The sequence below is a fragment of the Quercus suber genome, unplaced genomic scaffold (assembly GCF_002906115.3).
Source record: "Quercus suber isolate HL8 unplaced genomic scaffold, Cork oak 2.0 scaffold_417, whole genome shotgun sequence".
Classification (NCBI taxonomy): Eukaryota; Viridiplantae; Streptophyta; class Magnoliopsida; order Fagales; family Fagaceae; genus Quercus; species Quercus suber.
In genome coordinates this window covers 514669-540223 of record NW_027069868.1, presented here as the reverse complement: position 1 = coordinate 540223, position 25555 = coordinate 514669, and the positions used below count along the sequence as shown (strand labels likewise).

Sequence of the window (25555 nt, the reverse complement as noted above, 5' to 3'; positions counted from 1 at the left end):
CTCAAGGAGTATCAAGTATAATCCACAAGCTAGTTGTAATCTGTTCTTTGTTTGGGGGGGGGGGTATTTGGGAAACAACTCTTATCCTACTCTCCTTTGAAACTGAACGTTTGAGCTTCCCTGGTGGATAATGGAGCAATTGACTATGAGCTGGCGCAACTTATCACTATCGAAGAAGGAACAAACTGGTTTCATCCTCCCTGAAGATCATAGGAAGGGGGAGTTTGTTATTGTTGCGAAATTCTTCACTTCTTGCTTTCTTCAAATGGAGGCCGTGGCAAGAACATTCAGGCAACTGTGGAGGACGACTAATGGTTTCAAAGTTCGCAATCAAGGCAATAATATTGTCCTGTTCATTTTCGACAACCTAGCAGACGTAGATAAAATACTCAAGAGTCAACCTTGGAGTTTTGATGAGCACTTGATTGTCATGCAAAGATATATCAATGATGTCCCTGTGCAAGAGCTAGCATTTAACAAGGTTCCGTTTTAGGTACAAGTACATGACATCTCTAACAGCTTTTTAACAAGAAAGGTGGCAGAGAGTTTGTGTGAAACAGTGGGAGATATTCAAAAATCTAATGGAGCGATGGACAAGGATGGGTTAGTTTTTTTCCGTGTAAGGGTGATTATCGATATAACTCTCCTGTTGTGTAGAGGAAGGCTCATCACTCTACCTAATGGAGGCAAAAGATGGATTAAGTTCAAGTATGAATAGCTGCCAAGCTTAATGCTATTGGTGCAGATGTTTGAATCACGATGATAGGGACTGCGATCTATGGGTCCAAAGCAATGGTACCTGATGGGACTGACGAAATAGATCCTGCAAGAGGTAAAGCCGACGACGAGGAAGATCGATAGTGACGAGAACAACGTCATTGACGAGGGTATCTCCTCCATCATTACCATCAGTAAATGATAAGGGGCGGTTACACATCCAGACGAATAGACCGTTGGGACCAACTTAAAGCCACTTAATAATGCCAGCAGGCGTTATGCAAAGAGAAGTTAAAGCACCATAAATCACCCAACGGCTAAAATCTACAACAACATATATAAATCCTTCACATCCCCCAACGGGAGAGGTATGAACATTTCTTTTACATTGATGCTGCGTGTTTGTTTTGCTCTCATATAATTCTCAACACTGACTTTAGCATCGGAGACGTTGTGGCAGGCACCACACCGGTGACCATCCATCAGGAAAGATCAAGGACGAGGTTTCAGTTCGTCTCTGATTGCATTCATTGGCTGACGAAGTCACACTTCATCAGTTTGGCGCCGTCTGTGGGAAGACATTATTTTCGTGTTCAGACCTAAAACAGTGGTTCCCTATCCTTGTTCTTTTCAAGATGGAGTCTAATCAAGACGCTGCAACCCTAGCTCAGCAAGTTCAAGCCCTTGCAGCCACCGTCGAAGAACTAACTAAGCAAAACCAAGAATTGAGGTTACGGCTTCAGCAAGAGGACAATCGTTCGAAGGGAAATCAGGAAGATGAGGGGGATAGCAACAGAAGAAGTGACCATCGAAGGCCTAACACTCCCGTCGAGCAAAATTCAGATATTCTTAGGGAGATGAGGAAGGAGATGGATACGAAGGAAAAAAAAGAGAAAAAAAAAAAAAAAAAGGAAAGGGAGAGACTGAGAGACCCACCGCGGCACCGCCCATGCCGACACGCCGCCGAGACCCACACCACACCGGCAGTTGCTCATCCACTCCCTCCGGTCTCCACTCACCCATTTGGCCATTAATACCCACGCCGGCGAGAGCAGAAAGCAGAGACCCACACCGGCGACTCCAGTCCACACCGGTGAGAGCCGAGACGGCGAGACCCACGCCGGCGACTCCAGTCCATTCACCCACGCCGACGACGCCATCTGAGACTAAGACTCACCCATTTTCTGATTTTCTAGTACCCACACCGACAAGAGTCACGAGACCCACTTGACGCCGCCCACGTCGGTTGCTCGATCTGCTCAGCCTAGCTTCGTCGCTCCAGCCTTCACAGTTCAGGTATTTACTCTTATCTTTTCCTTCAACTTCAAAGTTCAAAACCTAATAAAATGTTTGTGACTTTGTGATCTGAGAATCTGAGATTGCCTTGTGGATTTGTGGTGTTTCATGATTGTGTTTTTACTGATGATGAGTGATGAACTAAATGTTGGTGATTGTGAATTGAATATTTGAATCTGTGTTGCTGCCTGTGGTATTTTTTTTTTTTTTTTTTTGGCTTTTTGGCTTTGTGACTTTGTCTGTGTTTGTGAATTGTGACTCTCTCTCTTGTTTATATAGATAAGAGAGATAGAGAGAGACAGAGAGACAGAGAGTGGAGTTTGTAGAGATTAGTATTTTTTTTCCTTTGTTGACTGTTAGTTGGGAATAATAGGGACAAGTGAGGTTGGGCAACGGGCAAGTGACAGGAAAAAAAAAAAAAAGGTAAAGTTAAAAACTTAAAGAAAAGTTCTTATTAGTAGTGCAGGGAATAAATTTAGTGTTGGTGGTGGATTCTTTAAGTTAGTGGGTCAGTGTCAAAAAGATGGAGACAGCCCAAAGACATAAATTATAAATAAGGCCGACCAAACACAAAGACATAAATAAAGGCAGACTAAACACACACAAAAAAAAAAAAAAAACAAATCATATATTATAGAAAATTGTCACACAAATTTAAAAAAATAACAGTGATTCTTATTTTATTTGTAGATCATGAAAAAATCAACTACAATGCTTGATTTTTTCAAAAGAAAATGTTCAAATTCTTCCGAAGTCAACGTGGGATTGCCAACAACTAGTGTTGCTATTCCAATTCCAGAAAATGTGGACACTCCAATTCTAGAAAATGTAGATGCTCCAATTCTAGAAAATGTGGAGGATGCTCCAATTCTAGAAAATGTGGATGCTCTAATTCTAGAAAATGTGTATTTCTCAATTCCGGAAAACGTTGATGTTCCAATCTCTCAAACACAATTTCAAAGAGTCGATCTTGATTCTTTGGATTATGATCCCGGAACACGCAAACAAATATGGGAATATTATGTTAATCAACGTGATGAAATTTGACGGGCTTACATTAAAAAAGGTCTGCACCAACTTCCTTTAAAGACATACCCAAAAAGTGGAAAGCGCAATCGTAGCTTTCAAGCTTCTTGGTTTGAATTTAATTCAACATGGCTTGAATATTCTCCTACCACAGATGCAGCTTATTGTCTACTCTGCTTTGTCTTTAATAATCCAAATGGGGTTGTGGGACAAAATACATTCACTGTTGGTGGATTTAGGAATTGGAAAAAAGTTGGGGGCAAAGATTGTTCTTTTCAATGTCATATAGGAAAAGATCCTAACTTGGCTCATAGAGTTGCCGAGTAAAAGTGTAAGGATTTGATGAACCGATGGCAGCATTTACAAAGGGTAGTTGATCATTTCACTACTGAACAAATTGCAAATAATTGGTTGCATCTGAAGGCCGTAATTTTTACTATTCGATATCTTGCCTTTCAAGCTATAGCTTTTAGAGGTCGAGATGAAAGTTGTAGTTCATTAAATCATGGGAACTTTTTTGAATCATTGGGTATTGTGACTTTTTGGAATGAGAAGGTTGCTGAAATAATAGAAAAAGCTCCCAAAAATGAAACCTACACATCACTTAGGATTCAAAAGGAAATTCTACATATTTTCTCAACCAAAGTGAGGAAGGCCATTCGGGAATAAATTGGTGATGCAAAGTTTTGCATAATGGTTGATGAAGCTCGTGATGAGTTCATGAGAGAGCAAATAGCTGTGGTTTTTAGATATGTTGATACAGAAGGCTTTGTCAAAGAACCTTTTTTTGGGCTTATTCATGTTGCTGACACTGCGGCTTTGACTTTAAAGAAGGGGATATATTCTTTGTTATCTCAATATTGTTTAGATATACAAAATATTCGAGGGCAAGGATATGATGGAGCAAGCAACATGCGAGGTATGTGGAATGGATTACAAGTTTTGATTTTGAATGATTGCCCATATACTTATTACATCCATTGTTTTGCACATCGCTTACAATTGGCATTAGTAAAAGCATCAAAACAAGTTAATGCCATTAGTCATTTTTTTCTTGCATTGCTCTTTTTGATCAAAATTGTTAATGCTTCATGCAAACGCAATGAACAATTGAAAGTTGCCAATGCTAATGAAATAGCACGTATGATTGATCTTGAAGAGCTCGAGACTGGAAGTGGACTTAATCAATCTGGCACTTTACAACGACCTGCAGAAACACGTTGGAGTTCACATTTTAGATCAGTTTCTAGCTTATTAAGAATGTTACTTCAACTGTTGAAGTTTTACAAAATATAATTGATGATGCAATTGATGGAGAACATCGGGCAGAAGCAGAGTCAACTTATGAGGGTTTAACTTCATTTGAATTTGTCTTCATCTTGCATCTTGAGAAGGAAACTATGGAGATCACTGATAAACTTTGTCAAATTTGCAAAGCCAATCTCAAGACATTTTAAATGCCATGCATTTAGTTTCATCTACTAAAGCACTTATCCAAAAATTTAGAGATGATGGATGGGTTGGCTTACTCACCACTGTGATATTATTTTGTGAGAAGCATTGCATTGATGTCCTGGATATGAATGCTCGTTATGTTCCGAGGCGAGGTCGAGCTCGTAATCAGCAAGATAACGTTACAATTAAGCATCATTATCGAGTAAATATTTTTTATGCTACAATAGATTCTCAACTACAGAAACTAAATTATCGGTTTGATGAAGATGCAATGGAGTTACTTAGGCTTAGTTCAGCTTTAGAACCTTGAGAGGCATTAAAATCTTTCAGAAGTAGTGATCTTTGTTTGTTGGTAGAGAATTTCTATCCACAAGATTTCACAGATTATGAAAAACAAGTGTTGAAGAAGGAGCTTTATCATTTTAAGCATAATGTAGTCCAGGATCCAGATTTCAAAGAATTGAAAAGTTTATCTGAGTTATCTCAATGGTTAGTGAGAACTAGAAATTCAGAACACTACAAACTTGTTTATAGAATGGTGAGACTTGTGCTTACTCTTCCAGTTTCTACTGCTACTACAGAGCGAGCATTTTCAGCTATGAAAATTGTCAAAACTAACCTTCGAAACAAAATGGAAGATGATTTTTTGACGGACTCTTTGATGTTATACATTGAAAAGGATATAGCTTCGACATTTAGTTTGGATTCAATCGTAGATGATTTTGAAGATTTGAAAGAGCGTCGAGTTCTCTTTTCATAGATGATTGTATAAAGAAACAATAGTGTTTCATGTCTTTTGTTTTTGTTAGTAGATGATTGTATCTTAATATATTAAGAAACAATGATTTTTTGGTATTTATCTTGGTTGATAGTTTATTAATATTATATGGATGCGTATTTGAAATTTTTTTTTCGCTTATCTTCGCCCACCCCCCCCAACTTAAAATCCTGCGTTCGTCCCTGGTTATGTGTTTCCCAAATTAAAAAATAAAAATAAAATTTTTGACAAAACATATTTATCAATAAATTACATTATATATCATTTTTTCAACTTCTTCCACTTTGTCCTCCCTATCTCACATGGGTATAGGAAGTACTCCTTTTCAAGCATGCTTTATATTCAGCTAACACCTTCAAATGGTAGTATCACCTCTCCTCTGTCATCATCGCACTTTTTTCTTCTTGTGTTAGTATTTTTGTGATGAGAGTGGTGGTTTTTATGTTTGAGTTTGAAGAATAAAAAATATGCCATTAATTTTGGAGTTTTTGAGGGTGTTTTGATTATTTTGAAGATTGGTTGGTATTTTAATCATCTTTGAGGTTTTGAAGGGTTGTTTTAGTAATTTTGATGATTCATAGTTATCTTATTTTGATAGCTTTGAAGATTTGGAAGTATTTTGGAGACTTAGAGGCATTTTGGGCATTTGATGATTTCAATGGTATTATTTTGAATATTTCAAAGATATTTTGGTCATTTTGTAGATTTTGGGATTTGAGTGTATTTTGATAATTTAAAATATTTTGGTGTATTTCACTAGTTTTTTTTATTAGTATTTTCATTTAATATCTCTCTCTCTCTCTCTCTCTCTCTCCTCACACAAACATGATAAACACATATCTAATCTTTCTCACCTCTCACCCTACTCTCATCCAAACCCACGATCTTCTCTCTCTCTCTCTCTCTCTCTCTGCCACTATTTCTTCTTCTTCTTCTTCTTTGCTAGATTAGCTCTCCCTCTACTTTTGTTCAAGCCCTAAGCCTCCACAAGCATCCATCTCCGCAAGCAGTGTCAAGCACAGAATGTCAGAAACTTGTTATAGTGACCCATAAACATTGACCTCATTCCCAAGCAACGGGACATGTTCCAGTCGGCCTTCAAGCATCGACCCACAACCACAAGTTTGCAACAATATTCTCTGTCTCTATTGGTGTGTTTGTGTGTGGGTGTGTTTGATTTTTCGTTGATTTTGAGGTCGGATTATTATGTATTATAATGTTGTGGTGGTGGTGGTTGGGTTGTGGCGGTAGATGGATAGATTGATCGGTTGTAGAGAGAGAAAGTGAGATGGAGTAGAAGAGTGTAGAGAGAGAGAGCGTGGAGGTCTGATGGTGAGAGGAAAAAACTAATAAAATATTAAAATGCAAAGCTACAGTAACTATGTGTATATGCATAATTACTATAACATTTATTATAAATCCACTTGATGTGTGTAGTTTTTTTAGCAAAAATATATAAAACTTACCACTTTTTGTATTTTTATTTTTATTTTTTATTTTTTGGGGAATCTAGCTTGTAACTTGTAAGTTGTAATTTGACATTGGTAAAAAAAAAATAGGTGACTCACATCTATCGGTGCATTTTGAAACTTAGAAAATGAAACCATGACTAAAGCCCAAAAGATGATAATGGGTTCGTTTGGATTGAACTTATTGTTGCTGAAATTGAAAATTAAAAACTGGAAACTGAAAACACTGTAGCAAAATAATTTTTAAATGTGTAAATAGTATCGTGAGACCCATTTTTAATGAAAAAGTTGATAAAAATTGGAGCTTGTGGGACCCGTAAACAGTGCACAAGTGCACTGTTCATAGAAAACCGGGTCAACAGTTGCGACTGAAAAAAAAAAAAAAAAGGAAAAAAAATGAGAAAACGCGGACGCAGCACTTAAACGTGCTATCCAAACGCCCTCAATTTAACACACTATCCTCATAAAAAAAGATAGAAAAGAAATTGGATTGGGAATAGTGAAATAAATTTGGCCTAATGTTGAGGGCAAAAGTACAATTTAGGAGAGTAACCGGGAAACCAAACATTTCAATTGTCGCGAATATTTCAAACTATTGGCGCTCAAAACTCAAAAAATATTAAAACGAGATAAAAATAGAAGAAGAAGAAAAAATAAAGGTTAAGAAATGAAACCAAAAGGCGCTTGTTCAAGTTCAATCACAATCAGGGCTTTGGGGCAGCGCTCTATCGCTTCCTCATTTCTCTCTCGCTCTTCTAATTCGTACTTATTAAACCAAATACCCTTAATTCTTTTTCTTCATGTATCCATTTTGATTAATTAAACTGATGCTAATTTCTTCATTTATTTTTTGTTGTACATGAAATTAGTTCAAATGAAGGTGTTCAGAACAAAGCTTCGAAGAAGGGCTCACACGTGTCGCTCGCGGACTTCCTTGACAGGAAACTGCATACTACTTCTGTGCCACCCAGAACGGTTCAGGTATTTTAGTTTGTTTGGTTGCTGAGAAAATATAAGCAGATTCTGGGATTTATTTATTATTACTATTACTCGCAATCTTTTGTGCGTGTTTGTTATATGGACAAAAACAAAGAGTGATTTTAGTCTCTATGTTTTGGGTTATCATTTTAATTTCTTAACCAAATTAAAAACTGACATGTCATCATTCTATTAGACGTATTAGAGAAAAGAGATCACTTTTAGTTTTAGCTTGTTAGTAACTATTTCTCAAAAAAAAAAGAAGCTTGTTAGTAACTAAAATCAATCTCTTTTATAAAGGACTGAACCGATCATTTTAAGTTTGTTAGCGTCTAAAGTAAAAACAGTTACTTTAAAATTTGTGGACTTAAAATCACTAGTTGGGTAAAATTTAGTAACCGACTGCACTTTGGCCTAGAAAATATATATATATTTGACATTGTTTTTGTTTCTTTTTTAATAAAAAAATTTATCAGAATTTGAATTGATCATAGCGTTGTTTTGTGTGTGTTTCATATTAAAATTTGAAATTCAGAACTCTAAGAGGAAAAGGTTCAAATTTGTGACAGGGAAAGTCGAGGCCTTTTTCATCATTGCTGGGTCCCAGTCCAAGAGAATCAAGTGGCTCCATTGATGGCCATAATGAGGCCAACAAAGGTGGGGAAGCAGAGACAAACTGTGTGACGGATAAAGTGTTTTTTGAACAGTTCAAGCATACTGGTGAAGACACAGGAGGTTGTGGAGGTTCATGTAGTGTTGGTGAAGTGGAAAGTTGTAACATAGATGAAGCGCAAGAATCAAGAAAAAGGAAGAACCCATTTCAAGGTTTGTCATCTTACCTTACAGCAATTTTTTTTCTTATGTTTCAATCTGGTACCAGTTATTACAATGTGTTGGTCTATTATGTTTTACTTGGTTCTGCTTTCGCGGACTAGTGAAAAAGGAAATTAAAAATATATATCACATAAATAATTCAAAATGATCGTTACTTACCCAGGAAAGTAGAGAATTAGAAAATTGTTGCTTATTTACTGAATTATGAAAAAACCCAAATGCCTGCACCTTTTACTTTCTCCTTTGCATATTATTCTGCTGGAAAATGGATCATCAGTTTCTTTGTGCACTAGCCAATATGAAGCAAAGATTTTGGTACATTTAGCTTGAGTATTAGTAGTAGTAGAATTAATGATACTGAATTTTTATTTTTATTTTTTTGTTTACATGAGCTGAAGGATACTGAATTCATGTTAGATACCATCACCCTCAAAATCTTAAGTTGTAGACTTGTGGTGATGTGTCATGTGACTCAACAATGTATTTCAATTATCAACTATCAAGCAAATCCTAATAATCTATATATGAATTAGGAATCAGTTTAAATTTAAATGATAGATTCCTTTATCTCCAAATGCTAGGATGCAGTGACACAGTTGTGTTGTCAATGTGGTAAATTTGTTTCTTCTACGGTTTTTTGAACTTCCTAGACTTGTTCCCACCTCTTACTTAATGAAATACTGAAATGATAACAAGAATTTTCAGGAGCTGGAGCCATAATACTTAAGTTTTCTAGAATTTTTTCTGCTTTTACTTTCAGTAGGATTGCATTCATAATCAAATGTCAAGTATAACAACAAAAGTTCAAGGAGGCCTGAAAATTCTGGGAAAAAAGGGCCCTGAATAACTGAATCTTTTTGAAAGTTTGAAACAATTGTATTGGTTTTTCATTCTTAGATGGCTCTCCCGAGGGACAGACAACAAGCAACCCAGGCCAAAGAAGATCCCATTATTTGGCCTCTCACGTTTTTGCTTTAATAAGTTATACACAAATTTTTGTGCAAACTGTTCCAAAAGCTGCAGGAAGTTTGAATGGTGAGGCACACGTCTTAGGAACTATGAGGTCCTGTGTTTCTATCTGGACTCCTCACATGCAAGGTCCTTGTGTGTAGGAACATGTATCCACCCTCTGAAAGGGTTGGGTTCCTCATCATAGTTTAAGAAAGAGGCTGAGTTGAGCTGGGTTATTGCCTAGTTTGTATGTAATTCATAATAGTACTAACAGAGGTTAAAAGGAATTCATAACTGTTTTGCAGATTGCTAGAGCATGTGTATGTGCATAAATCCTTTAGGATGATCTCTGGATCTATTTGAGGGTAATAATCAAAGAAGCATTTGCAAGGTTAGAAGAGCATAAAAAGTTTGGAAATGAAGTAAATGCATCATGTGATATGTGTTTTCTATCATAATCCAATGTAATTATAATAATTAATATATATATATATATATATAAGATCTATAGAATATTGGTTAAAAATGAAAAGAAAAGAAAAGAAAAGAAAATATATCTAGTGAAATTATTGGATCAAAATTGGCATCCAATTAAAGTAGGTGGTAAATGATCATTTGATTTTCCAATTTCATCTTTGGGTTCTGAACTTGACTTTAAATTATGTGGATATCAGGTGCAGGTGGTGACGAGAAATATGTTGCTCGAAAGCATTTGTTAGTTCTTGGAGGTGATCCAAAACCAAAGGAAAAAGGAAAGGATGAGAAATATAATAGCAAGAAGAAGCAAAGACCTCTTTACAATCACTGTTAGTCAGCTATATCTTTCTTTTTCAAATCTTTTATTAAATTTATATTCTATTTTGAAGGCTTAGTTGTTGTTTTATCCTTAACCAATTAAAGAAAATTTTGGTATTTCTAACTGCTAGCAGATGCCAATGGCTGTGGCTGGTGGGATTGCAACATGGAAGGTGTTGACAACGAAGAAGTAGGCTTCAGTGAGGTATGGGAAGGGGTGGGCTCTACCACATTAGGAGGAATAGAGTGGCATTGACTTTGATTGTCTTTGACAAGTATTTTATGATATGATACTAAGACTAGAGAATGTTTATTTATTTATTTTGTTCTGTATGCTCTCTCCCTCGTCTGTGGGTGTGTATAGCTCATCAAGCCTATTTCTTAAGCTAAACTAATAACATTACTTGTGACTATTAATGAAATCGTCCATTCCAATATATAAAAACCGATTGACTTGAAAATACCGTAAAAAATGAAATGTCACAATTTTTTTCATATATGTCTAAGTGATGGAAAAATAATATCCTTCACGTATCTTTAAAAAAAAAAAAATAAAAAAAAAAAAAAAAAAAACCTCCTAGAGTGGATTGTACAATCATTGGAATTATGCCAATGAAGAGAAAAGAAACAACATAAGCAAAAGGTTCTTATGAAGTTCTTCAAGTGACACCATGATATGATCAAGAGCTTGTGAGAAGCCTATTATTTTTGGTTTAACGGTAGTGGAAGTTAACAAAATATTATGATCACATATCAGAATTGGGCTGATTAAAATTGCAAAGCTCTTTTGCTGTCTTCCTTATTATTTTATGTTGGAGGAAAATGCTAAAGTCATAAATTATTTTATAATTTTTTTTACAAATTATTGATATGGTGGATGATTATTGGTAAGTAAAAATGTAATGTTAGTGATGAGTTTAAAAAAAAACTAGTAAGAATCTGTCATATCAATAGTTTGAAAAAATGTTATGAAATAAATTGCATTTGTATCATTAATCTTACGTTGAGTGATGATTTAAATTTCTTCAAACTGCTAGTTCCAAATGTAGACATATTATAATATGCAAATGTGCAATAGTTATTTAATATCTTCACATACATATACTTAGATTAGGTTAGAGTAGAATTTTTATCTTGTATTAAAAAATAAATAAATAAGGAAAATAAAGAATTAAAAAGTCCTTGCAATTTGATTCTCCCAAAAAGAAAAAAAAAGAGAGGATAAGAGTGTTTATCAATCACTCCTTCCAAATGTGTGAGTTCTGTATTTTGGGTACAGCCTACCAAAGACATAAAATAAAAAACAAAAACCTGACTCCATATGCAATAACTGATTAGTTTTACACTATAATCACCAAATGTTGGAAGTTTATTGATGAGTATGTGACAAGGCGATGGAGATTGACATCCTTTCAAGGTTGGCTCTATTGGGTTGATGTCTTGATGAGTTAGGCAATAGCCTAAATTTTCTTGAAATTGTGATTACTAGCTTTGCACTTTATTTTTTTAGCAAATGACGATTCAATTTTCCACTTTTGCAGATATGACATAACGTTGTTTTAATCTTCAATTTTTTCTCAAACTTATTATTTATCTTGACAATAATGGTTTAGATTTGTTTCCATTACTAAAATTTTTAAAAGAAGTTTTGCAAATGAAAGAAAACACTTCAAGATTCTTTTCTAATCTGTGGCACCCTTGGCTTGGTCATATGAGTGAAAAAAGGGTGAATAGAAAATTTGTAGATTTGGTTTGTGTGGAACTTTATCCTCCAGAAACAATATAGGGTTAGTTTATCAAATATTGACAGGACACCCAAGATTTAGAGTTGGTTTAAATAAATGTGTGGGGCTTGCTCCAATAATCTCTGGAGCCTCATTGTACTATGTCACCTTTATTGCTGACTCAACAAGAAAGGTATGAATTTATATCTTGAAACATATATATATATATATATATATATATTAAAGGTATGAATTTATATCTTGAAACATATATATATATATATATATATATATATAAAAGATTTCGTTTGATACATTATGTTTAGATATACATAGCAAAACAGGTCCAAATTTGTGGACCTGAAAAAGTCCAACTCAAACTCGATCTTTTTACCTGAAGCAAAAACGGGTTGACTTGTGACCCAACTCATTTTTTGCGAGTCATCTGACCCAACCTAGCTAACCCTTGACCTAATTGTTTTTTAAAACTTTTTTTTTTAGGTAAAAATAAATTAAGGCATTATTAGTTTTATTATTTGTTGTGAGCTTTACGGTGCCAAGTCAAACTCAATTAGCAATAGGGAAAATTATAACTCCTTTTTTTTTTTTTTTCCTAAATAGGGCAAATTATAATTTATCCACTTGTGGTTTGGCCAAAATTTAAGTTACTTTCATGTGGTTTGAAATTTGACATTTTACCCATCTGAGATTAGCTTAGTTACAATTTTGTAACCCACATTTGTTAAAAACAGGGCTAAATATGTAATTTTACTCCACTTTTATATTTCTCTTCTCTAAAAATACAAAAAACATAAAAATATAAGATCAAAACAAATCAAGGGGAACACTTGTGTCATGGGATTTCAAATTACAGGTAGACAACTTAAATTTTGGTAAAACCTTAGACGGCTAAAATGTTAAATTTCAAACTATAGGTAGACAATTTAAATTTCAGTCAAATCACAGGTAAGTAAGTTGTAATTTTCCCTTAGCAATATATAGTGGACAATATTATTATTATTATTATAAAAAAGAATCAAAATTTTAACATTTTTTTTGATAATGCCATTCAAATATACATATTTAACGTCATTTAGATACAATGACCTTAAGGAAACAATTGAAACTTTTACATAATTGTATGCAAATGAATTGAAAGATAAATGATTGAGATATCTGTAATGAGTGAAGATTTTTAGATATCAAATAACAAAGTACATGTCAAGATAATCTGGTTATAGTAGAGTTAAAAACATATATTTAAAATTATAGATATGTATAAGAAACATTCATAAGTGTTAAAAGAGTGAAGCCAAAGTATATCAATGAAATTATCATAAATTATAAATGTTTAGGCCTATTTTTTAACAATTCATTTCCAAAATAAACAGTTTTTTAATATAAAATATGATATTTCTTGGAATGTATATTGCTTAATAATGACATGATAGTTGCAAAAGGGACCATATATAAATAAGTAAACAGTTAAACTTTAATGTATATTCTGTGCCAACTACAGTTGATATTAGATTATAAAATTAATTTTTAAGATTGTAAATTTCTTTTATGTTTTTATTCTTTGTCAAATTAGTTATCCAATAAGGTTTTCATAATTTTTTTTTATAAATATTTTGGAATGTTATTGTTTAGAAATAAAACTTGTGTGTTTTTTTAAAATATCTTTTGTGCTATTTTATTTTGGTTAGTAATGTTGGGATTTGTATGATTTTAAGATAATCAAACATGACTTTCCAAATTGAAAAGTACGGGTCGACCCTACTTGACCTGCAACCCGATTGACCTGTCTCGCTCGTTTGCCACGTTTATGTTTAGACGTAACAAATTGGTCGGGTTCAAGTTGGGTAAAAAAAAAAAGTCATTTTAAATGGGTTAAAACGAGTTTGGTCAATTGGGTAACGAGTTAGTTTGGTTTCAAGTTGATCCACATTTTATTTTTATCCCATGATTTTTTTTTTTTTTTTAATATGTATTTGCCACTTGGTAAGTCATGTAGCAAATTATTTGGTGTGAAATGTATTAATTTGGATTCACCCATGTCAAAAAAATCTTAAATCAACAAATTGATATTTGTTCATTAATAATAAAACTATACAAATCCACTGTTGTTAACCCAAAAAAGACGCACAAATACAAAGGATTTTATTCTAGTATTTGAAAATTTAATTAAAAAAAATTACACAAGTTCCATTTTCACACAATATTAACATCCCAAAACAAAGAACATAATTACAAATGCCTTATTTGGATAGCTATTTTGATGAAAAATAAAATAAAAAATAAAAAATTTACAATCTTGAAAATTTATTTAATAATCTAATTATAATTGTGTTTAATTTTAGATGCATTGTGGTTAGCACACTATTTTAATTTGAGAATGTATATCAAAATTTGATTGTTTACTTATTTATATATGGTCTCGTTATGTATATTATGTCATTGTTAAGCAACACACTCAAGTGAACATCATATTTTATTTTTAAAAAACCATTTATTTTAGCTATGGACTATTAAAAAATAAGCTTAAGCATTCATAATTTATGTCAATTTTATTGATATACTTCGATTTCACCTTTTCACACTTATGAATGCTTTTCATACATATTTATAATTTCAAATATTTGTTTTTGACTCTACTACAACTAGATTATCTTGGCATGCACTTTGTCATTTGATATCTAAAAGAATTACTTCTTACATTATTCAAGTGAGAAGAAGACCTCAATCATTCATCCTTTAGTTCGCTTGCGTGCAACTAGATAAAGACCTTAATTGTTTTTTGATATCATTGTGTTTGCATAGCATTAACAAAAAATATATATTTGAATGGCATTGTCCAAAACGTTTAAAAAATTAATATTAAAAAAAAGGCATGGCACTGGTATTATAATTGTCAATTAGGTTTAAGTTGTGCACTGTAAATCCCGAAAGAAACAAGTAAACCAAGCAAATTTGAATTTTATTTATTCATATTTTTCATTTTAATTTAAAAAAATAGGTCGGATTATGGATTAGACGGGTTAACTTAACCCAACTTGAAAAAATTGGGTCAGGTCATAGTTCAACCCATTTTTCCTTCAACTTTATTTTTTTTAAAAAAAAAAATCAATTTTTGATCAATTATTTTCTTTTGGGTTTGGGTTTGGGTATGGTAATTTTAATTTTCATTCAAAATTTGAATATGGATTATCAGTTGTGATGATATGCTAAGTAAACACAAGATTTAGAATAAGGAGTTTAAGATGAAGAGATTATGATGTGTGTGGGGGCTAATGAAAAACATATATATGAAATGGAAAGTGATGAACCGAGAAATTCTCATCTTCCAAAGAGGGCATTGGGTGACCAAAGTGCCATAAAGAGATCATTTAATGCAAGGACCATTAGAAATAGATGAACTTGGGGACATGATCGTTGGAGGATCTTCATATCACCTCATTAATCACCAGAGGCGTTACAAAAGTAGCACTTAAGCCACCATTGAAGGCCCCTAACAGCTAGAAAGGCAAAAGGCCTATATAAACTACATCAAACCTAAAACAAAGGTACAGACATCATAATATTATTAGTTCTTAACGTTTTCTCTCTAATATATCTGACTTTGCCATCGGGGGTTCATTGGCTAGCACCACGTCTATGACTGTCACGATTCGCTGTCAGTCTTTTACAGGGATGTCAAGTTAATCCTTCCCGTTCCGTCTGGACAAACTTATCAACTTACGAATTTGGCTTCATTAGTTTGGCGTCATCTGTGGGGACAACTTTTGAACTTTAAGTTGGAAAACGTAGTTCTACCATTATCATTATCCAGATGAAATCCAATGCATCACAAGAATTAGCAGCATTGGCCTTGCAGATCTAAACACTCACGGCTAATATAGAAGACCTCACCAAGCAGAATTAAGAGATGAGACAATGGCTATAACAAGAAGAAAACTACTCGCTAAGGAGGGTTGAGAACAACAGGAATGAAGATGAGACTCAAGACCTAGAGGATAGCCATGGAAGAGATGGTTCAAGGAGAATTGAATGGTCTAACAAGGTGAGTAATGGTCTCCTAAAGAGCATGCAAAGAGAGATGGACGAGCTCAAAAATGCCATGAAGGAGAAAACAACAAAGAACCTACACGGAATGGTAAAAAGGATTGATTCGCCATTCACATTAAAGGTCTTGGAGTGCCCCTTACCACCAAAATTCCGTCTTCCATAACTCGAGTCATATGATGGGTTGAAAGACCCTTGGATCACATAACCACCTTCAAGATGACCTTAAGCCTGCAACAAACTCCGGATGAGATTGTGTGGCGACGACCCTCAAAGAAGCAGCACAAGTATGGTTCAGGAAGTTGGCACAATCTTCCATAGATAATTTCGAACAGCTAAGTAACTTGTTTGTGCACCACTTTATCAGTGGGCAACGCCAAAAAAGACCCGTGGATCATCTGCTCACAGTCAGGCAAAGAGAAGGGGAATCATTGAGATTATGTGAAACAATTTAACAAAGAAATGCTAGAAGTGGACGAAGCCGATGATAAAGTGCAACTAACTACGTTCAAAGCTGGGTTGAAGTCCAAAGAATTTGTAATGGCTCTTGCAAAGAGCCCTCTGGAGTCGATGATGGAGTTACTGCTAAAAGCTCAGAAATAGATGAATGCAAGGGGCGCTTTTGTCGCAATTGAAGTAGGAGAACCTTGAAATGGTAGGATGAGCGCTTAGGATGATCCTAAAGGGCAAAAAAGGGAAAGAAAAGATCATTCATCCAGCCATGACTGCATTAAGCTGGCTAATATAGAAGACCTCACCAAGCAGAATTAAGAGATGAGACAATGGCTATAACAAGAAGAAAACTACTCGCTAAGGAGGGTTGAGAACAACAGGAATGAAGATGAGACTCAAGACCTAGAGGATAGCCATGGAAGAGATGGTTCAAGGAGAATTGAATGGTCTAACAAGGTGAGTAATGGTCTCTTAAAGAGCATGCAAAGAGAGATGGACGAGCTCAAAAATGCCATGAAGGAGAAAACAACAAAGAACCTACACGGAATGGTAAAAGGGATTGATTCGCCATTCACATTAAAGGTCTTGGAGTGCCCCTTACCACCAAAATTCCGTCTTCCATAACTCGAGTCATATGATGGTTTGAAAGACCCTTGGATCACATAACCACCTTTAAGATGACCTTAAGCCTGCAACAAACTCCGGATGAGATTGTGTGGCGACGACCCTCAAAGAAGCAGCACAAGTATGGTTCAGGAAGTTGGCACAATCTTCCATAGATAATTTCGAACAGCTAAGTAACTTGTTTGTGCACCACTTTATCAGTGGGCAACGCCAAAAAAGACCCGTGGATCATCTGCTCACAGTCAGGCAAAGAGAAGGGGAATCATTGAGATTATGTGAAACAATTTAACAAAGAAATGCTAGAAGTGGACGAAGCCGATGATAAAGTGCAACTAACTACGTTCAAAGCTGGGTTGAAGTCCAAAGAATTTGTAATGGCTCTTGCAAAGAGCCCTCTGGAGTCGATGATGGAGTTACTGCTAAAAGCTCAGAAATAGATGAATGCAAGGGGCGCTTTTGTCGCAATTGAAGTAGGAGAACCTTGAAATGGTAGGATGAGCGCTTAGGATGATCCTAAAGGGCAAAAAAGGGAAAGAAAAGATCATTCATCCAGCCATGACTGCATTAAGCGGAAAGACGATAAGGCCCAAAGAATGGTAAATTTCACACCCCTAGTAATGCCTATTGACAAAATTTTGATGCAGATTAAGGACGACCACTCACTCAAATAGCCAAAGCCATTGAATTCTTCACCTAACGCCCATAATAAGAAGAAGTATTGCCGTTTCCACCGAGATCACGGACATTACACAGACAAATGTAGAGACTTGAAAGAATAGATATAAGAACTAATCCAAAAAGGAAAGTTGCAGAAATTCGTGAAGAAAGATACATCTGGATGATATAAGTAGGAACACTAGGCAAAATCTGAAGATAAGCCCAAGGACAAAGAAAAACATCAAGATCGTCCAAAAAGTGCTATAGGAGAAATAAGGATGATCAATGAGGGTCCAACATCAGGGGGATCTTTCAAGTCCCTCAAAAAGTCACAATAGAGGCAAGTCAACAGCATCAATACAATACCACCACCAAAGCACAGAAAAAGAGAAACCATGGACGACATGGTTTTGTTAGAGGAGGACGCTAGAGGGGTGAAACAACCACATAACAACTCACTAGTTATCATGCTTATGATAAAAGGATTTAACACTAGGCGAGTCTTGGTGGATAACAGGAGTTTTGTTGACATCATTTTCTTTTTAGATTTTTAGCAGCTGAAAGTAGATCTGAAGAAACTTCGTCCATTTGAATCTCCCCTCATCAGTTTTAGCAGAGATAAAGTATACCCGAAGTGAATAGTAACCATAACAGTCACAGCTGGTTCATATCCTCTGCAGGTAACCAAGCAACTTAATTTTCTAGTGGTTGATTGTCCCTCATCCTTCAACATAATCATAGGATGATTAACACTCAACCGTTGGAAAGCGGCAACATTGACGTATTGCTTGAAGGTGAAATTCTCTACAGAATATGGGGTGGGTGTGATCAAGGGAGACCAGGTTCTAGCTCACAAATGCTATTAAGCAATACTAGCCTCGAAGGAGAATCAAACGTGGATGATCGAGGAGAAGAGTTCAAAAGCAGTGGCAGCACTGGAAACAATTGAGATAGTAGAGGGAGAGCTGACGAAGGTAACCAATGTGGGGACGAACCTTGATTCCTCAACGAAGGAAGAAATAGTCAAGTTCTTAAAGGAAAACTTAGACATTTTTACCTGGAGCCACGAAGACATGCCTAACATATCAAAAGATATCATTCAACATCACTTAAACGTGAATCTTAAAAGAAAACTAGTCCAACAAAAGAGAAGGATTTTTGTACTCAAGCGAAATAGAGTCGTAATGGACGAAGTAGACAAGCTGCTTGTAGCCAAGTTTATTCGGGAAGTTTATTACTTGGAGTGGTTATCAAATGTCATCATGGTAAAAATGGTGAATGGAAAATGGAAAATGTGCGTAGATTTCACAGATCTAAACAATGCTTGCCTGAAAGACAGCTTCCCATTGCTAAGGATCAACCATCTCGTTGACTTAATGGCAGGACATAAGCTCCTAACATTCATAAATGCATTCTCAGGGTACAATCAAATCCAGATGTTGAAAGAAGATCAGAAGAAAACAACATTCGTCACTAGTTAGGGGCTTTATTGCTATAGAGTCATGTCATTTGGGCTGAAAAACGCAAAAGCCACTTATCAGAGATTGGTGAACCAGATGTTCAGCAGGTAGATTGGAAGGAACATGGAAGTTTATGTTGACGATATGATTGTCAAAAGTAAAGAGGAAGGAAGCTATCTGGACGACCTTAAGGAAACTTTTGAAACACTAAGGCAATACAAGATGAAGTTATATTCAACAAAATGCGCATTCAAGGTTTCCTTTAGGAAGTTCCTCGGCTTCATGGTGTCTTAATGAGGGATCGAAGCTAACCCAGAAAAGGAGAAGGATGTATTGGAAATGTCATCACCCAAAACCATCAAAGAAGTACAAAAACTAACAAGAAGAGTCGCGGCCCTCAATAGGTTCGTCTCTAAGGCAATAGACAAGTGTTTGCCTTTCTTCAAGACTCACAAGCAGGATTTTGCATGGATAGACAATTGTGAAACAACATTCCAGGAGTTAAAATGTTACCTATGTAACCCACTACTTTTGAGTACGTCTAAAGAAGGCGAAGACTTTTTCCTGTACCTAGTAGTATCTGCCACAATTGTAAGCGCTGCATTGATTTGAGAGGAGTAAAAAATTCAACATCTAGTATGCTACATCAGCCAAGCCTTCCAGGGAGCAAAGGCAAAATACCCGTGCTTTGAAAAGATCACCTTCGCCCTGATCGTTGCTTCTCAGAAATTGAGCCCATACTTTCAAGCGAATCCAATTCTAGTCATGACAGACCAACCAATCAAGAAAGTAATTAACAAACCAGAAGCAACAGGACGAATGGTGCTGTGGGCGATTGAATTGAACCAGTTTGACATCGAGTATAGACCTCAAAAAACGATAAAGGCCCAGGTATTAGCTAATTTTATTACTGAGTTTACTTTGCCAGAAGGTGAGAATACACAGGACATATCAACGCTATAGACGATTAACACTGATGGATCATTAGTAAAAAAGATGGGCGGAGTTGGAGTCATCATTACTTCACTAGAAGGAGACACCCTGAAATATGGGGTGTAGCTCTAATTCCCTACCACCAACAATGAATCAGAACACGAGGTGATATTAACGGGGCTCAGGGAGGCAAGATCCTTAGGAGCCAAGAATGTACTCTTGAAAAGTGATTCAAAGCTGGTAATAGGATAGATCAATGGTGAATAAGAAGCAAAAGAAAGCAAGATGCAGAGATACCTAAAGCTGACGAACCAAATGATTAAGAAGTTGGAGGAGGTGAATTTCATACAAGTCCCACGGAGTCAGAACTCAAAAGCAAACAAGGTAGTTAGATATGCGTCATCAGAAGATAGGACAAGCTCGCTAGATCTGATGCTAGAGATACAGAAGTTCCCCAGTATCGAAGAGTTTCACACGTTTTTTATGCATAGTAACACTAGTTGGATGACCCCAATCCTATCATATCTCAAAAATGGGCAACTGCCATCAAATTCAGACAAGGCAAGAAAGATTAGGAAGCAAGCCACTAGATTGACAATCCTAAACGATGTACTTTACAAAATGGGCTTCTCACTCCCCTACCTGAGGTGCGTTGAACTGGTCGAAGCTAGATATATTCGGGAAGAGGTTCACGAAGGTGTATGCAGAGATCACTCAGGAGCAAGGTCTTTATTAGTAAAGATCATCAGGGCTAGTTATTTTTGGCCTACAATGCAACAAGAAGCAAAGGATTTCGTCAAGAAATATGACAAATGCTAGAGGTACGGGAACGTCCAATGAATGCTAGGGGAGAAGATGACAACCATAACTTCACCATGGCCGTTTACACAATGGGGAATCAGCATAGTATGTTTTTGAAAGTGTTTTTTATGAATTTTTATGTGTTAAGAGTTTTTCCAAACAGTCCATTTTGTTTTTATTGAAAAACTCATTCAGAGGCATTTTCGCGAGTAAGTCGCGAGTAAGAACCTACCCGCGAAAATGAGGAAGCCAATTTCAGTATTTCCAGAAATTTACACAAAGAGTTTAGCAACTGTTTTGCGAGAAGAAGGTCCCCGCGAAAACTGTTAGAGTGCTTCAAAGGCCATTTTGCGAGTAACTTCGCAAGAAGCTTACCCGCAAAATGAGAGGTTTTCCAATTTTTAAAAGCCAAACAGTGACAGTTTTTCAAATCACTCTCTTTTTCCTCCTTCGTGCCTCTTTCAACCCAAAACACTCTTTCACTCAAATCTCACCCAAAACTCAAGAACAATCATTCCTAAAACTCATCTAAGGTATGTTTTCACGCTCTTTCACTCTTGATTCCATAGATTAAGTCTTAGATTCTAGGATTTTTAGGTTGGGTTATTTTTGAAAGGGGTTAGGAAAAACTTATTTTCTTGCAATTTTTTATTTTTCTTGATTGGGTTGTGTCCCATTGTGTTTGTTTTTGTTTGTATTGGATCTAAGTGGCATTTTTAAAATGTATTTAGGCAAGATTTCAACATGTTCATACATTATTTTACATGTTAGTGGTTTGTATGCACTCTAAATGTTTGATAAAATGCCCAAATGGCATTTTCTCGTTGTTTTGGACTTCGATGAGAAACAAATTTTGAGGATTTCCATGTTTTCACATTCTTAACATGTTTTAAACATTGATTGTGTTTCACACACTTTACCCGATAAGTGCCTTATCATGCATTGCTCATGCATCTCACATGCACACCACATGCACACTTGATGCACACATTTGATCACTTGACATGTTTTGCATTTTATTCATGCTATGTAAGTCTTGTTAGACCTTTAGCACTTAAAACATGATCTTGTAACTTTGTTTGTTTGTTCTTATGCTTTTTAGGACCTTTTTGTTCTTTTTGCAAACTAACTTGTGTCTAATCAAGTTTGTTTTCTTATTTGTGTTTGTTTTTGTTTTTGTTTCTTTGTGTTGGTGTTTGTTTTACAGATGTCTCCAATTAAGAAAAAGGCCACAAAGAAGTCTGCTAAGCGTCTCCACACCTCTTTGAATTCATTTCGCAATGATGATGCTAACGTGGCCTTTGTTGATCACTACAAACAGGCACCAATCATCCTAGAAAGGACTGTGAGCTTAGATTCTCTAGAGTCCACCTTCATTCTGGATGTGTTCAAATAAATGACATGGACGAAGTTGCTTAATCTTAAGGACGATGTCTTTGAAGATATCATTTGAGAATTCTTCGCAAATGCCATTGTGGAAGGTGATCATATCAACTATTGGCTAAGAGGGAGGGAGTTCTCAATCACGAGAGAACCAATTCAAGATGTTTTGCAGATTCAACTGACAACTCCGAACACATCTCTACAATATGATGAGAGAAGGGAGAAACTAGAACCCCTCGTGGAGATCCATGGTGGACAACTCAACAAAAAGGCCTTACAAACCATTACGTTCACCCCAGAAATGCAAGCTTTGGCCTACATCATGATCTTCAACATCTACCCGGTGAAGAACTTGACAAATTTGTTAGGACTGAGGACCATATTCCAATTTGATCTCTTCACTCACAAGGAGATCAACATCTGCAGTCACATTTATCACATCTTCATCAAATGCATCACAAAAAGGAATTCAAGGCTAACTCTACCATTCCCAAGCCCTGTTATGTCTTTTATTTTAAAGGCAAGGGTGAAGATTCCAAGTGGACTTCAAGTGATGTAAAGGGAAGATCCTATTAGTGAGTAAACCATCATCCGAAGCAAAGCTCATATCCCCAGACCAACTGTTGCTGTCTCTTATATTCCAAGAGATGATGCTGATGAAGAAGGAGGAGACACCGAAGAGGAAATTGAGCATTTCACTTCAGTTTTGAAGAACACTGCACAACATTTTTCCCAAGCGAGTGCAAGAGCTCCCAATCACCTTGATTGTTTAATCGAAAAGGTTGAAGAGATGCATGTAATGCCAGCTTCACTCATCAGTTACTTCACATACCTTGAAGGCCAGATCATTGCCCTCTCGCCTCAAATTGATGACATGATGAGAAAATTAGAGCCAACATCAGATTTGGAGTTCAATACATTCTAGTCTCTTTAGCCATTCCGGTCAAAAGGGGGAGTAAATTGAGGGGGAGTAGCGAAGTAGCAAAGTATCAAATTTTAGAATACATTGGTTTATTTTGGTGGTTTCTAGTTTACTTTAAATTTTTATAACTTTTGGATGTTTACAATGCTTTCATTTAAAGTTTTCAAGTACTTTAGTTTAAAACTTGGTTTTTGTTAGTACTGTTTTGTATCTTGGTTTTTATAGCCATTTTGATGCTTATTGCTTTCTAATGCTCTTAGTTTTAGTTTCTTTAATGCATCATGTGTTTATTGGACATGAAATTGATTTTAGGGTTGCTCTTAATTGCATTGCATGTCTGGTTGATCATTTTCTTGATAAATGGTCATTGTAGTAATTTCCTAATGACTGTTTATGTTTGATCAAGTTATGCTTCATGTTATACATATCATTTGGTACCTTGGTCGCATTTTTACTTGTGCCTCATATGTGCCTTGTGTTCTACTTGTCTTGAGTTTAATGAAGTTTTGTTGTTATGTGCAAGTGTTTCTGGATATAGATGTATATGGTGCAAGTGCTTCACAGCTTCTAGAATTAGGTGTGAGTGAGTTTTGTCTATGTTTCCAAACTCATGTTTAAGTCTAGAGTCTGTTTAAGGGTTTTGTCATAGAATAACCAAATGGAGAGATTGTACAGTTGGCTTTAATTCTGTGCCAAATTTTATTGTAATTTCTTCAATAATTTTCTCTGTATGTATGTGGGACCAATTGTAAGGGATGAGTGTGAGAGATCGGCGAAAAATCAAGTTTCAAAAGTTGAACAAGTGGATTTCGCAACTGGCTCGCGAGTAGCAACTTGCAAAAAGAGTCTCGTGTAGAGCACATGACTGGAAGATAAAGAGTTGTGCTAGACTAGATTTTTCGCGACTGTCTTGCGGGCAAGGCCAACCAGCGAAGGACCCACAAAACTTTCTGTTTGGCAAAAAGTTTTGTTTTGTTTTACCAAGTCTTTACTCACACTATATATACCCTCATTACCCACAAATCATAAGGTATGCTTTAGAGAGAAAACCTTAGAAAATACACTTGAGAGTTAGAGATTGTTATACCCACAATCATCTACACATTTCCTTGTGGTTTTCCTTAACTCCTACATCTCAACTTTTATATCCTTGAGAGGTTGCTAGCCCAAAAACTTACCACACCCATTCTGAGTGTAAAGTGAGATTTTGGTACTACTGGGAAGCATTGAAAGGAGTTATTCATTGGCAGATGCAATCGGGCTGAATTATAGGATTTAGAAAGTTAGAGAAGACAAGGATCCGAGAAGTCAATTGGTAGCAGAAGCTTGAAGGGCTCAAGTACATGAGGTAGACTAAGCTTGGAGGGTCTTTTGTTATTCATGTACCCCAACTTTATTCTCTAGTGGATCAATTTCGACTTTGAGGGTCGTAAAGAAGTTTTTCGCCTAATTCTTCGATTTGCTCTTCGATAATACGTCTCAGTGTTATTTTGTGTTTGCATCTCTCTTCCCTATTCTTTAAACTTTCATTTTACTATTAATAATGAATGAATATGGCTTAGGGTAGTGTTAACAGTTCTTTGCGCTTATTTACTTTTGTTCCACACTTAGTATAAGATAGAGTAAAAGTTATCTAATTGTAATTTTTAATTGGAGATTTGAATAAGCTCTTGTGTTTTAGTACAAATCTGAACTTTCAAATTTTGTTGAATCTAAACTTTCAAATATGAACATTTACATAATTTTTTTTGTTTTTGTTTTTAAATGGTCGGGGTTCAAAGCACCTCTGTCCTTGGTGATCCATCTTTTTCTCCATATTTTAGGCTTGTGTGTGATATAATACTCCTATATAGCAAATATGTAAGAGAAATTAACATATTCGTTAGTTTCTTTAATTATATATACGACCCTCCATATATAGTGCGTGGTAAGTTTCATTTTTTGTTTATGTTTTTGAAGTTGTAATTTTTTTAAATTTAGAATTTAAATAAAATGCAAGTATTTCGGGTGCCACTAAACTCTCAAAATCTCAATTCTCCGTCAAGGAAAAAAAGACACTCTTCTTATCTCAATTATATATCCTGTTGGAAAGTTAGTTAGAGATAGATGGCTTTCCCTTAAAATGACTATCAAAGCCAGATGATCTAGCACTGTATTGATTGATCCCACAAGTCCACGAAGAACTGAAATAGCAAAGAAGGTACATAAAAGGAATAGAACAGGAAGAGACTTAGAAA

The 25555-nt window shown here is 35.6% G+C and overlaps 1 protein-coding gene across 2 annotated transcripts; it reads left to right on the top strand.

Annotated features, from left to right (window-relative positions):
* Positions 1-7370: 7370 nt before the first annotated feature.
* On the top strand, positions 7371-10721 carry LOC112040088 (uncharacterized). 2 transcript variants are annotated; one of them, XM_024072989.2, is made up of 5 exons: positions 7371-7503; positions 7611-7722; positions 8289-8544; positions 10179-10310; positions 10431-10721. In XM_024072989.2, the coding sequence occupies exons 1-5, from the start codon at positions 7409-7411 to the stop codon at positions 10553-10555; spliced, it is 720 nt and encodes a 239-aa protein (XP_023928757.2). In that variant the 5' UTR covers positions 7371-7408; the 3' UTR covers positions 10556-10721. The 2 variants fall into 2 exon arrangements, with proteins under 2 accessions (XP_023928757.2, XP_023928758.2); XM_024072990.2 differs by having other exon boundaries at positions 7373-7503; positions 10434-10721.
* Positions 10722-25555: the final 14834 nt, after the last annotated feature.

Coding starts and splice junctions, on each gene's coding strand:
- LOC112040088 (XM_024072989.2), top strand. CDS start 7,409: ATGAAACCAAAAGGCGCTTGTTCAAGTTCAATCACAATCAGGGCTTTG. Junction 8,545..10,178: donor AAGGAAGAACCCATTTCAAG/GTTTGTCATCTT, acceptor TGTGGATATCAG/GTGCAGGTGGTGACGAGAAA. Junction 10,311..10,430: donor AAGACCTCTTTACAATCACT/GTTAGTCAGCTA, acceptor TCTAACTGCTAG/CAGATGCCAATGGCTGTGGC.